The 13,609-nt window shown below is 38.0% G+C and overlaps 2 protein-coding genes across 12 annotated transcripts in view; both read left to right on the top strand.

Annotated features, from left to right (window-relative positions):
• Positions 1–13,609, top strand: part of LOC133840924 (axotactin) — an 89,681-nt gene that overhangs the window by 28,757 nt on the left and 47,315 nt on the right. For all 11 annotated transcript variants that reach the window (XR_009894223.1, XM_062273120.1, XM_062273121.1 and 8 more), the window contains exons 6-9: positions 423–707; positions 6,839–7,369; positions 8,205–8,401; positions 12,328–13,193. Coding sequence is in view for 10 of the 11 variants with exons in the window: in XM_062273120.1 (XP_062129104.1) it covers positions 423–707; positions 6,839–7,369; positions 8,205–8,401; positions 12,328–13,193 (1,879 nt within the window). In the remaining variant the exon portion in view is untranslated. The remainder of the gene's footprint in view (positions 1–422; positions 708–6,838; positions 7,370–8,204; positions 8,402–12,327; positions 13,194–13,609) is intronic.
• On the top strand, positions 3,706–5,174 carry LOC133843883 (uncharacterized). The gene has a single exon (XM_062277641.1). The coding sequence runs from the start codon at positions 3,801–3,803 to the stop codon at positions 4,998–5,000; it is 1,200 nt and encodes a 399-aa protein (XP_062133625.1). The 5' UTR covers positions 3,706–3,800; the 3' UTR covers positions 5,001–5,174.

Here is a 13,609-nt window from a genome sequence, read left to right on the forward strand (position 1 = left end):
ATTCGCAACTCGTTTTGTTTTTGGGGGAAAAAAGAGCAATAACAACATCAACAACAACAACAAAATTCAGCAGGACCAGTAACTTTTTTAATTAAACAATATTTAAAGCGCAACCCATGAAAACTTTCGAACTGTAAACAAAATGATGTTATATTTTCCCATTTCCCATTGCCCCGGCTTTCTATCCCGAGGACCGAAAAGCTTAAATCCGCTTTCAAATATTTCTCTCTCGTGTTAATTAATCTTGTTTGTGTGTGTAGCTGTATGTGTGTGTGTGTGCGGGTTTGTTTTCTGCCAAATGTTGACCAACTATTAGGCAAACCCATCAAACCTCAAAAAACCCCCCCCACCGAAACTGAGAATTGCGACCATTTCTAATTTCAATTCCACACTTTGCAATTTCAACACACATACATTCACAGGCCTCTCGTCGGAGGAGAAGCTGCATGGCGTCAAATATATCACGGAATCGTTTGTCGGCTGCATACGCAATGTGGTGCTGAGCTCAGGCAAGGCTGCCTCCGATCTGCTGCCAATCGCACCGCTCGTTGCCACCAAGCATGAGAATGTCAACGAAGGCTGCTCGGACATGTGCGATTCGCGGCACAATCTCTGTTTTGTTGGCTCCCGTTGCATCAACCATTACTCGGGCATCTCGTGCGATTGCTTTGGCACCCACTACGAGGGCGAACACTGCGACATCTACAGTGAGTATCCATCTATCTATGTTTGTGTTTGTGTGTGTGGTCAGACAAGAGGGGAGGCCAAGTGAGTGGGAGGTCTTGCTTGCCCTGGGGCTCACGAGTTGAGCCTGGCAGCGCCATTTTGTTTTAATTATAAACTATGTTTGTTTGCTTGCGGTTAGCCAATGACCTCCTCTCTCTCTCTCTCTCTTGTCTTCCTCCATGTTTACTGCCTGCAGTTTTAAACACGCTAATGACCTGACCATAAATTATGCAAAATAGTGTTTGACTTTTTGACTGCCGGGCAAAATGTGCGCAAAATTAGTTTGTTGAGCTCAAAATATATATACTAACTGGCCTTTTTAGCATGCCAAACTACAAGCTCCCCGCTTCTCACTTAACCTTCTACCACTTATCCAACATCCGTTGTTGTGTCAGGCATTTAGTTAATGACATAAAGCCAATTCCATGCCACCATAATTCCAATTAAGTCACGCGAGACCATTAAAAATGCCAAATACCATTAAAAATTGAGCAGCTCGTTCAGCTATTTTTTCTGTTTTGCTGTTGTTTTTGACATTGTTCAATTAAAAACGACTGCTGGAGTACCCTGCATAGCTTAATGCTCGAATATCCTATTAATAATAATCTGTTCCGACACAATTAACTTAAAGTTGTGGAGTAGGTGCGAGTGTTAGGTTTAACAAAAAAGAGTTTGATTGGGTCAACAGTTGTATATCCTTCTCGAACCCTAAATCAACTAAAGCCTACTAAGCTCTGACATTTACTTAATTACACAGTATTTTTTGATTATGCTTTTTCAATAATTACAATGTTACTATTAATTTATTTAACTAGTTTGGGTTAATTACATGCTAGAGAGCTTTGTTTTAAGGGCAAAAGGGTTCTGTATCGTGTATTAAATGTTTAACGGCAAAACATAGGTTTAACGAGTATTAAATTAGGATATATATTTCTACCATTATTATGACTTAGGACTTAGATTATATAAAGGTAAAATCTTAATAGGATAACATTTAGAACATGATATTAATTTCATAGTGTCTGTATGAACAATAATTTTTCAAAGGAACATTCTAGAAAGATAAAAAAATGAAGACCAATTTTTACTTAAATTAATAAAATTCGTGTAAAACATTGTAAATCTTGCTTACAATTATATACGATTTAAAAAAAAGTATTTAAGATACAAGAACAAAATAAACGATGATTGAAGAATAAAATCTTGTAATTAGATTTTTTTTAAATCGAAAAGTTGTTTAATCACGATTAGCAATATTCATTTCAATATTTTAATATTGAAATATAATATTTTAATTTAAAAAACAAAATATTTTTAATCTACCAATTAACATTTAACATAACAAACTTGATTTAAGATTTCTTCAACTTAAAAATCTTATTTACAAATTTGCAATCTATTTCAATCTAGATTTTTTCTCTATGTGCCCAAGTATATTGATTAATTGAATAAAAAGCGAATCTAAAGCTATGGTTTTCTATAAAATGAAAAAAAATTATATGGTTGTTGTTTAGATTAAATTGTGAATTAGTTCTACGCCTTAATAATAATTATATGTCATAATAAGCAATAAGGTTGACAACCAAACTAATGAAAAATAACAAATCGTCGAGATTTTCTTATTTACAATCTTTCAAAGCGATAAGAAGTAAATTTTATAAAGTGACAATATAAATTAAATAATTGATTCTTTTTGTTTTTTTTTTTATAAAGAACCACGAAATATTCTCCTATTATTATGAAGTGATTAGTGAAAGCCCAGAATAATTAAACCTTAAACTTTTTATCAAAAGGGTACAACGGGATCCTGCTTGCCCCGCACTCACTGAGTAGCTAAAAATTCGTTTTGCCGTATTAAACAACAACTGTAAAATGTGGAGTAATAAAAGCAAAAACAAAAACGAAAACGAAAACAAAAACTAATGAAAGCGCGAGCTCGACGTGAGGCAAAACGCCAATGGACAGCTGCAAATTGCAGAAATGCTCGCTAACGTAACGCTATAACGGCATGTGGCGGCCATTTTGGCAAATGCGCTCTCTAAATGGCGTCTGTCAAGGACAAATGGTGCCGTCACACCAAGTTGTATGTGAGTGTGTGTGTGTGAGTCGCTGATCACAATAACGAACCAGAAAGAGAGAGAACAAGAGAGAGCGAGGTGAAGCGTGTTGGCTGCAAGTTGCAAGCAAATTGCACAGATGTACTCGACGACCCTACAGCAACCCTTTGCTGCCACCGTTTACCTAGTGGCTGTAGCTGTGGCAGTTGCAGTAGCCCTGAGGACCGGTTGTCGTTAGTTGCATGTTGCAGTTGTCGACAATTCGGTTGTTGCTGCTGCAACGGAAACAGTGTCAGGCCATTAAAAGCGTAGCCAGAGACGAAACGAGACGAGACGACAGACGAGACATAGGTAGAGAGAACATGGCATGTGTGCGACATAATCAAACGCAGATGCTTCTGTAATGCAATAACTAAAATGACAACCAACTGACTGTCTGCATAGCAGCACGACAAGCTTCCTTTCGATGTCTATGTGTGTGTGTCTGTGTGTGTGTGGCACACTCATTCTGCTCATGTGTCAACGGAATGCGAACGGCGTGAAAATCATTAGCCCAGCCATGAAATTCCATGAAAGAGAGAGACTGCCAGATTTTTTGGTCTTGCAACATCAGAGTGAACTCTGATGCTGCTGCTGATGGTCATGCTGCTGTCAAACGTGGTCGAGAGCGAGTTCACTTCACTCATACTCACACACAAACTGAGCTGACAGTGAAATGGCAGACATGTCTCTGATAGAGTTGCAAATTTGCCAGCTGCCAACTGCTAGCTGCCAGCTACTATTAGCTATTTTTCAAATTACACTGCTCAAGTCGAGGATATGTGTCTGATTAGTGAGTGCTTAATTAAGGTCATTTCAAGTAGCTTCAACTTTGCACTCGTTTCAAAATCCTCTTCAGCTGTCAGTCAGAGTTTCACTTTCGGCATCATAGTTGGCTGTGTCAACAGTCTTTTTTTTTTAACACAGTTTTCGTTTTGTGGAATTTTACTCTGGTTTACTCTTCGGCAAATTACAAAGATGAAGGAGTTACGCTGGCGTGCCAAGGATTTTTCGGAGTTCACTTTCCATTTGCCATCGGAGCGAGTAGCCACAATTCGAGCCAATAAGCTGGCCCACGAATTGTTGCGTCGCAGTCACCTGAGTAGAAAATATTTACCCAAAAGTCGGCTACCACGCTACAATGAGTTCAAGCAGCTGGTGCAAGCGGTACACGGGAACAGCAGCAAAGCCAGCGAAGTGCTTTCGTTGCGCGTCTTTCACAGCCTTAAAGAACTGTGTAGCGAACAGATCAAGCGACAGAATGTAAAGCATGCCAGATTGACGATTCAGTCGCGACTGTCACCGGAAATACACAGAACAGCGGTGCATGTGAGAAACAAATACAATGATCTAATCGATATGCAGGATATATATCGCAAGAATCTGTTGCTCTTGAATCGCATCAATGCGATTAAGCGCATTAAAGGCACCATCGATTGTTTCAATCGCACTCCAATAATAGCGAGCCCAAAGCGTCGAAGTCTCGATTTGAAAGCGGAAGCTTTAAAGCAAGAGAATAAGCTTATTGGCTGTCGATTGCTTAGGGCTACATCCAAAGTGGATTCACGCAACTCCCGCTTCCATTGGACAGAACACGATCGGCCGGAGAGCAATGCATCTGTCGATGTGCTGGAAAAGTATAGCTCTTATATGCCGCTGCCTCAGCCCAATAAACGTTTGCATACCGATAAGGAATTGCTGCGTCCCGTAATCTATTTCGATTTGGCTGAGCGACAAATACGCTTCCTTGGCCGCATCTGCATACAGCTGTACACCGAAGTGAGTCCGGAAGTTGTGCTGGAATTTGTGCGTCTGGCCACCGACAACGATGTCCAGGCGCACAAATTCACGCACATCTTCCCAGATCTTTGGATGCGCGGTGAACTGCAGCCGCAAGCACGCGATGCACTCGAAAATCATCACAGCAGATGCTGCACTTTGGATGCACGAAAGCTAAAGGGCCTATTATCGTATTCATGGAGGCATGTGAAGCGTTTCCCTAAAGGTGCCCTCGTCTATACGATCACCTTCAAGAAGCTTTCGGTGACGCCCCTGCGCCGTGTTATCTTCGGGCGTGTGCTAAGTGGCATGCGAATGCTCGAGGTGTGTCGCGAATTTGGCACCAAGGGTGGCAAGCCCAGAAAGCCCATTGTTGTTGTCAAATGTGGTCTGCTTTAGCAGAGGTCGGTCCCTCGAAGCCATGCGATAGAAATGCATCTCTCGCGGGGAAACTGAAAAAATCTGTAGCATACTTTTTGGGCCATTTCGCGCACTCGAAATTCCCAACAAAAATGCAAGTGTGTTTGTATATATGTATGTTTATATAAAAAAAAAAACAAATTATGAAGTATGCCTGCACTGTGTTATTGACTGGGCGTGGCTGCCGCCCACCCACACACATATACACAGACGTGTGAGGAGAATATGTGTCAGATAAGCGAGCAGCATTTCGCTGTCACTGCAGCAAAGCAAGAAAAAATTAAACTGTTACACGATTTGCACTTTCCCACACGGCAACGGAGAAGTGAAAGAGAGAGAGAGAGAGAGAGAGAAGTGAGCGTACTTCACATAAACGCCTACAGGCTACCGTCCACAGTCATAGTCCAAACAATATAATCTATTTTTGTGCCGCCTCTTGACGTTTTTTTGTGTGCCATGCAGATAATGCAACACAGCACAGCTCAGAGCAGCGCAATACCGCAGCACAGAGCATAAAATAGCGGCCACCAAAAAAAAAAAAACGAAAAAGAAGAGAATACTCGTAGTACGCAGAAAAGTTGTTTAAATTTGCTCGGGGTTTTTGTGGTAAGCTGCGAACGCGGCAAATGGAAGCCAAGTGCAAATATGCTAACAGTTGAATTAAGTGAGAAAGTGCGAGAGCTTAAAGGTTTGCATGTAAAAAACTATACACAACTATTGATATGGATTATACTTATGGTTTTATACGTGTCGATGTGTTTATATATTGCTCAAATATTGAAGCTCTCACTTTTTCAACAATTTCATTAAAAAAAGTTGAAGGCCAACAAATTGCAGAGCAATTAAATATGTTTATTAAAATTAATGCAAAAATAAGCTGAACATTTCAAAATTGTTGAGAGTGTGAATTGAGTAATGTTAGAATAAACAATTTGATTGAGCTTTAGAATTTTAATTTTGCACAATTATGTAGTTAATTGTTATGAAATAAAGTGATGTCATATAATGATAATAATAATGATAATAATTCACAACAAATCGTACTCAAATATTTAAATATTTTTTTAAAAACAATTGTCTTCACGAACAAATTAACTTCAATTTCTTCAAAACGTTCTGCTGTATAATTTTTGATTATTTACATATATATTTTGTGACTTAAAATGAAAAGAAAGAAGGCGACAACAATTTGCACATTGTTTAAATGTGTTAAAATTCTTCTTAAATGTTTCAATTTTTATTTTGTGATAACAAATTGTATACGAATTAAACATTATTATTGAAGGCAAAATAGCACGCGCAATTTATGGAATGTTTAAATTTTTAGAATGTCGAAAAGTTTATGAATGATTAATTTTGTTTTATTCTGCTCAGACAATTTGGATGACTTTATAATTACTTTCAAAATAATATTTGTATAAACAAAATGAAATTGATGAGATGGCAACAATTTGTTAACAAATTAATTCGCAATAATAATTGAAATTATTATACTATAATTTCAATGAAACTCTTTGAGTCTAAACTCCAACTGTTTCCCCTTTTTTCACTTCATTATTTACTTCAATAACTCTGTAGTTTATTCCAAAACTCTGCCTTCATTATATGAGAAACTCTACTCACATCCACAAACGATTCAATAAAAAATTGGATATATGAAAAACAATACGCAACGCTGCAATACAAAAACTATACAATGTTTTTTATATGTATGTTCGCAATCAAAACATTTTTGTTGTGAAAATTCAACAATGCATTGCAGTATGGCAAATGTAAATAACAAAAAAAATATACTTAAAATCAATATTATTTTTTAGCTGCCACAATTATAACACTGCGCGGTGCCAGCTACGTTTCATATCGCATCTACGACTGGAAGGATCGAGTACACTCCTCCACTACCCGCATCAGCTTGATGTTTCGCACAAATTTCGATGATTCAGCTTTGTTCTATGCCAGCGGAGAGTCGCTGAAGCATCAATATATCGCCGCAGCGATACGCAATCAATCGATTTATGTGGAAATCGATTTCGGGGATAATGTTATGTCCACCATACTCACCGATGATCTAACACGTGGCTATTGGCATAATCTCACGATATTGCATGAGCAGCGCACGTTGTGCATCATACTCGATCATCAGCAGAAGATTTTGGAGTTGCCGCCAACTGCTAGTGGCAATCTGTTGTTCGATCCGGAGATATACTTTGGCGGCGGTCCAGATCTGCACAAGAAGAAAGGTCTTATTTCGCACAACAATTTCGTGGGCAGCCTGAAGTATGTGTACTATAATGACATATCTATTCTATACGAACTACAACGTGGCAATCCGAAGGTGCATTATCATGGTAAGAACGAAAATAAAAATCGGAATCTAAAATTAAATCTAAGAAAATTTCAATAAAGGCAGGAAATGTGACAGGCAAAAGGACCAACTCCATAAGCTCTATTAATTCTTGATCAGCGTTAACAGCTGAGCCATGTCCGTCAGTCTGTCCGTATGAATTCATATATTATATTACTTCCATCCCTAAAAAATCTAATATGTACTAAGCGTAAGCTTAATCCTAGAATCACGACTTGGTTGACAATCTGGTATATTTACTCTATGGTATACCATATATTTAATTTTATAATATATCGATATACCTAATACAGTATCGTCAGAATATTTCGGTATTGTTTCGAAATATTAATTTGGTATATTTTAAAAAGTATATCGATATACAGTATCTTCAGTATATATCAGTGTTTTTGGTATATTATTTTGGTACATATTAAGAAGTATTTCGATATATAATATCAAAACCAGTATATTTCAGTATTTTTACGGTATATTATCATTTCTTATTCTTTTGGTATATTTTAAGAAGTATGTTGATATTCCAAATTAGTAATTTTACCATATTTTAGTACTTTGGCATATTCAAAGAATAAAACTTCACTGCTTTGCTTTCATTTAAAATAGGTATTTCAGAGTCGAGCACACTCACTGCAGCTTTCTTATTTGTTTTTTTTTTATAATTCCATAACTTAAAAACTTCTCAGCGGTAGTTAAGAATTGATTTTAGTTACTTAGTTTCCAGGTGAAATTTTCTAAGAATTCTTTGAAGATTCCGATTCTGAAGTACATCCAACTTTATACCCCATGCCATCTAAAAAATTTCTCATCGTTTTTGACAGGCGTTTTGGAAGCCGAGTTCTTTGAGAATGAAGTGAATGTCATACCCATTACGTATCCGTTTGCGACATCTCACATTTGGTGGCCCATAAATCATGCCGAAGAATTTAATATTAAATTCGATTTCCGCAGCAGTCGAGCCGGCGCGGTGTTGGCCTACAGTGACGTCACGACCAGTTCCGGAAATGGCTTCTGGGAGGTAAGTGTGTGCGTTGAAGCATTCAAGCATATATTCTATAGCTTATGAACTGCACACACAGACAAAGTGGGCGTGTCTGCCTGTACGTGTGTCTGTGTGTGAGTATTGCAATGTTGCTGGACATTCCAGAGCAGAGAGAGCAAGGCAAAGACGTTGACGTCAACGTCAACGTGTGCTTAAGACGACTAAGCAAATGATGTTGGGGAGCCAAGCGAAATGCAAATCAAACGTACATTGGTATGCGTGCCTGTGTGTGTGTGGGAGGGTGTGTGTATGTGTGCTAGTGTGCAGATGGGCGTGTGAACGAACTAAGCAGGCAACAATGCAGCAGAGCAACAGAATCGATTGTGTTCCGCAAAATGAATTCGAAGGAAAAGCAAAGATAGTTTTGAAGTGAAATGCTATTTGCATAGTTAAAATAATGCACTATCGTTGCAGTATATTATTTAAATTAAATTTTGAATCCATTAATATTTTACACAATTTCAAAATGAAACTTTATAAACAGATTGATAGAGGTTTATTTATAAATATTGAATTTTCAGGATAAATTAGAAGCGTTTGATAAAATTTGAATTTAAAATTGCACAAAATATTAAGAGGCTCAAAATTGTTGTTTTTTATTTCAAAACCCTTTGAACGTGTGTTAATTTCGATAATTATATTAAATTTAGAATTCATAAATATTTTGGTAATCAAATCTTCATCAATGCAATTCTTTCGAAGTTTTGCCGACCAAGTTTTAATGGAAAATTTACAATTAAATTATTTGGCATATTCGTTAGGTGAAACTTCATTCAACGTTAGTTTCAATTAATTTTCGGTGAAATTTCATATTAGAATATTTATATATAAAAATGCAGAATAAAATTGTATATCACAGTTGCAGACAATATTAAGAGTTCAGAATTTATATATTTTATATTAAAAGCTTTCACGAAGAGTGTCGATTTCACCAATGAAATTGTTTCACAGCGCACACATAAAACGCAATTTTGATTTGCAGCGTTTTGTGATATCTTATGAGCTGTCTCCGTTTCACATGGCAAAATCATTTTATTTTATTTGCAGCAGATTTTATGTGCGCAAAAGCTGCATATAGAAGATTTATCACATTGCTGCAACAATTTGAAGCGATATGCCGATGCAACAGAAAAAAGAATAATAATATTGTATGTGTATTATGCATTTATTATGATTGCGCAATCTAGATTGTGCTGCATATAAAAGTGCGTTGCGACTGAACACAAAAATAGCCCTTAACAGCTTAATGCCACTCAACTGTGGATCCGAGCTCCCTTTGCTCCCTTTCCAGTTGCTGCAACAAACAAGCAAATACACACACACACACATACTCATGCACTTGATTATGCAGCAATTGTACCAGTATGTGTGTGTGTATGCGTGTGTGTGTTTGAATAAATGTCAGTGGCATTTATCTATATTTAAACAAACAAACGTGCTGGACTCGGAACGTTTATTTGGTTACTTGACATTTTCGAAATACACTAAGGGAATAAACACACACCTATGCAGATAAATACACATATACATGCATATATGTATGCGTTGCTGCAATATTTATTTGCATTTTATTGTTGACTTTCTTGCTTTTGATTGCAAAGCTAGCTAGAGTTGCCTTGGCAGCAGTCTGTCTGTCTCTCTGTCTGTCTAATGCTTCTCATTCAAAAACAAAATTTAAATGTCAATAGACTTTTAGCTGAAACGAGAGGAAAAACAGAAGTAGGAGTTTGTATGTAGATTGAAATACAAATTGCTGGCCATCTCGTAAAATGTTGTAATAGCAATGAATATTTATGCTACGAAAGCCGTTTAATTTTCCATTTGGCTTTTTGGCTTATTGAAATTGCCTGACGATTTATGTCTGTGTGTGTGCCACAAAATTAATACGAAATTGATTGCACATATGCCAGTAAATGTTAATAATATTTTTCGTCACAAATTGAAATTGCCAAAATGTTGTGATAAGCGCATAAAATATGCTCAGCTCAGCTCAGGACAAAGGCGATAACTTTAACAATTCACGAGTCAATGTGGATTTTGAAAATACAAATACTTTATATGCAAACACTCGATACAAGTTGTATGTAAATTTGTGCTCTATTTTTTGTGTTTTGTTAAAGGGATATGCATTTTATTTATTGATTAACTATTTGCCGGTCTGGCCACAAAATTACCACCTGCGTTTTAGCGCAGCGTTTGGCAAACTAATAAATTTCCCAATGGCCCACCACAAAACTGTCGATTCGCATACGCGTTTGACACTTGTCGGTGAAAGAAGAGAAATGGGAAGATAGAGGGAGAGAGAGAGAAAATGGAGTGGGAGCATTGCCCGCATAAATCGCAAATCAAAAATCGAAAATCGAATCGAATTTATTGACAGCGCACAAATGGTGGAAATAGTCAAAAACGACAAACAAATAAAAACGCATTTCAAAACAAGTAAGAAAGCTACAGACGACTGTGGTCGACTGTGAGATACCGGCTACGCATTGTGAATAATAGTTATTATAATATGTACCAAAATTCTACTACTTCCATTCTAGCTTGATAATTATGTGGGAAGTTTGAAATAAACTTAATTTGCGTACTGTCAAAAAATTTTATATTTCTATCTCTTATAGTCTCTGAGATAAAAGTGTTCATACGGACGGACAGAAAGACCGACAGACAGACAGACGGACATGACTATATAATCTTGACTGTTGGCACTGACCACGAATGTACATATATATGAACTTCAAAGGGTCGGAGATGCCTCTCTCTCAAAAAGTTGTAATACCCTTTAACCCTATGGTTAGCGGGTATAAAATCGCAATTGTGAAATATTGTCAGATCTCGGCTCAGTTTGCTGTCGTCGTTCCAGTTGGATCTGTTTACTATTTGCCTTAAAATATATATAGTATAACACGCTACCAAAAGTCTAATGAAATATGCAATAAAATTTTAGTATTTTGGCATTTTGTATAAGCGAAAAATCAGGCGAAAAAGCGCAATCCACAATTCGCGCAAAAGCAAATAAATATAGCATCGAGAGTGTACACTAAACAGTGGCTGGCAACAAGCAATGCTCGCTCTGCTGTCATTGAAATAGGCATGAAGATTGCTAGGCTGCAAATGCGATTTATTAGAGCAATCGACCGCCAACTTATAAAGTTGATTCAATTTTCTCGTTCATAAATTTAAATGGACCAACACGAGAGAAGAGAGGGAAAGAGAAAAAGAAGAGAGGAAGGGGAGTTCGCAATTGGGACGTGTCATATCTGCATAGTCAGTGTAAATAGTATAAACTGTAATGCTGTTTGTTGTTGTTATTGTTGTTGTTGTTGCAAATTAATGGCTAACAATTTAACAGGACCAACAGTTGTTGCATTGTAAATCGAAATTGCGCGTACGCGGCGTATGCGTAATATGATTTAAGCGAGCTTAATGCACAAAGGCATTTCAAAATTGAAATATATGCAGCAGTTGTTGGGGGAGTGACTGCAGCATATTGTTGGACATTTGGCAATTTTGATTTATTTCCAACACACACACACTCACACACACGGTTACACTTAAACAGTATTTTGCAGATTTTAATGCTAACAAAGTTTACGTATTTTTCTGTGTATATTTTACATGCGCTGCGCTTTGCGATGTCGATGACAAAACTATTATGTTGCAACGCGCTAACCCCACACAAAAACGGTTGCCACCTGCTGCCTGCTTTTACTGGACGTGCAACATCCGGCAACAACAATAACAACAACGACAACGATGATGTTGACGCGATAAAAACCCGAAAAACCCTCGAATCGTAACTGTCGATAACGTGCGCCGGAAATGTAAAACTAACGGAAATTACAAAATGCCCGCCGACAACTCTTTGCACAAACTGCAACTTGCACAATCTCTTTCTGTAGATACGTCTAAGCTCGGACAAGCTAAGCTTTGATCTCGTACCCGATGTCAACAACAATGTAACGCACTCGACAACCATTAAAATCAATCGCGCCACTTCCTGGCACAGCGTCGAGCTCGACTACAAACAGGGCGAGATACGCTTCACCGTCGACTATCGTCACACGCTGAGCCAAATGTTTGGTCTGACCTTTAACATTGGCGACAAACTGATCATTGGCAGCAGCCTCAAATCCGCTGCCATGGGCTTGGTTGGCTGCATACGCGACATCGAGATCAATGGCCATCTAATTGAGCCCCGACATGTGGTCAAAACGGAGCGTGTTGTCGGTGAAGTTGCTTTGGATAATTGCAACTACATTGATCCCTGCAAGCGACCAAATACCTGTGAACATGGTGGTAAATGTTTCGTTAAAGACGATCGGGTTACATGCGATTGCAAGCACACGGGTTACATTGGTAAAAATTGTCATTTCACCAAGTATCGCAAAACCTGCGAAGAGTTGGCTTTACTCGGATTCACAAAATCGGATGTCTACCTCATTGATATCGATGGCAACGGGGTTTTTCCGCCCGCACATGTGAAATGTGATTTTCAGAGCTTGGAGAATGCCACGAAAACCATTGTGGAACACAATTTGCCCAGTCAGGTGGATGTGCGTTCGGCGCGTGAAACGGATTTTAGTTTCAACATACGCTACAGAGAGTTCTCGCCGCACATGTTGCAAGAGCTGATATCGCATTCGCTCTATTGCACACAATACATCAAATACGATTGCTATCGCGCCCAGCTGGAGCTGCACTCGGCCACTTGGTTCACATCGTCGGCCAAGAATCTCACCGTCGACTTCCTCGGCAATGTCAAGAGGTAAGCGAACCTAGCAACTCAACTGTCATTCACTTCGTTCGAGCCACAGCAACACAGGAACCTACTGTCCACTAGTGAAACTCGAGTATTTGTGATTTACATGCGGTCGCCGCAGTGTGCCACCAAATTGTGTGTGTGCACAGTGGCACAACGTGTGGCACGTTTTGAAAATAAATAAAAGGATTTTTGTTACTCAATTTTAGATATTGTCGGTTGAGAAGTTTTTCTTTCTTTTTGGCACATTTTATTTGAGCGTTGCAAATGAAACTTTCTGTTTATCATAATTGATTTGATAATTTTTTCAAGCATCTAACTGACATCAAATGAAAGCTAGGGATTGCTACTTAATCTTCAGTTAAATGCATATTTAACTTATATGAAAATCACATATTACTTTTCACTTTAATGCATATTAA

The sequence above is a fragment of the Drosophila sulfurigaster genome, chromosome 3 (assembly GCF_023558435.1).
Source record: "Drosophila sulfurigaster albostrigata strain 15112-1811.04 chromosome 3, ASM2355843v2, whole genome shotgun sequence".
Lineage (NCBI taxonomy): Eukaryota > Metazoa > Arthropoda > Insecta > Diptera > Drosophilidae > Drosophila > Drosophila sulfurigaster.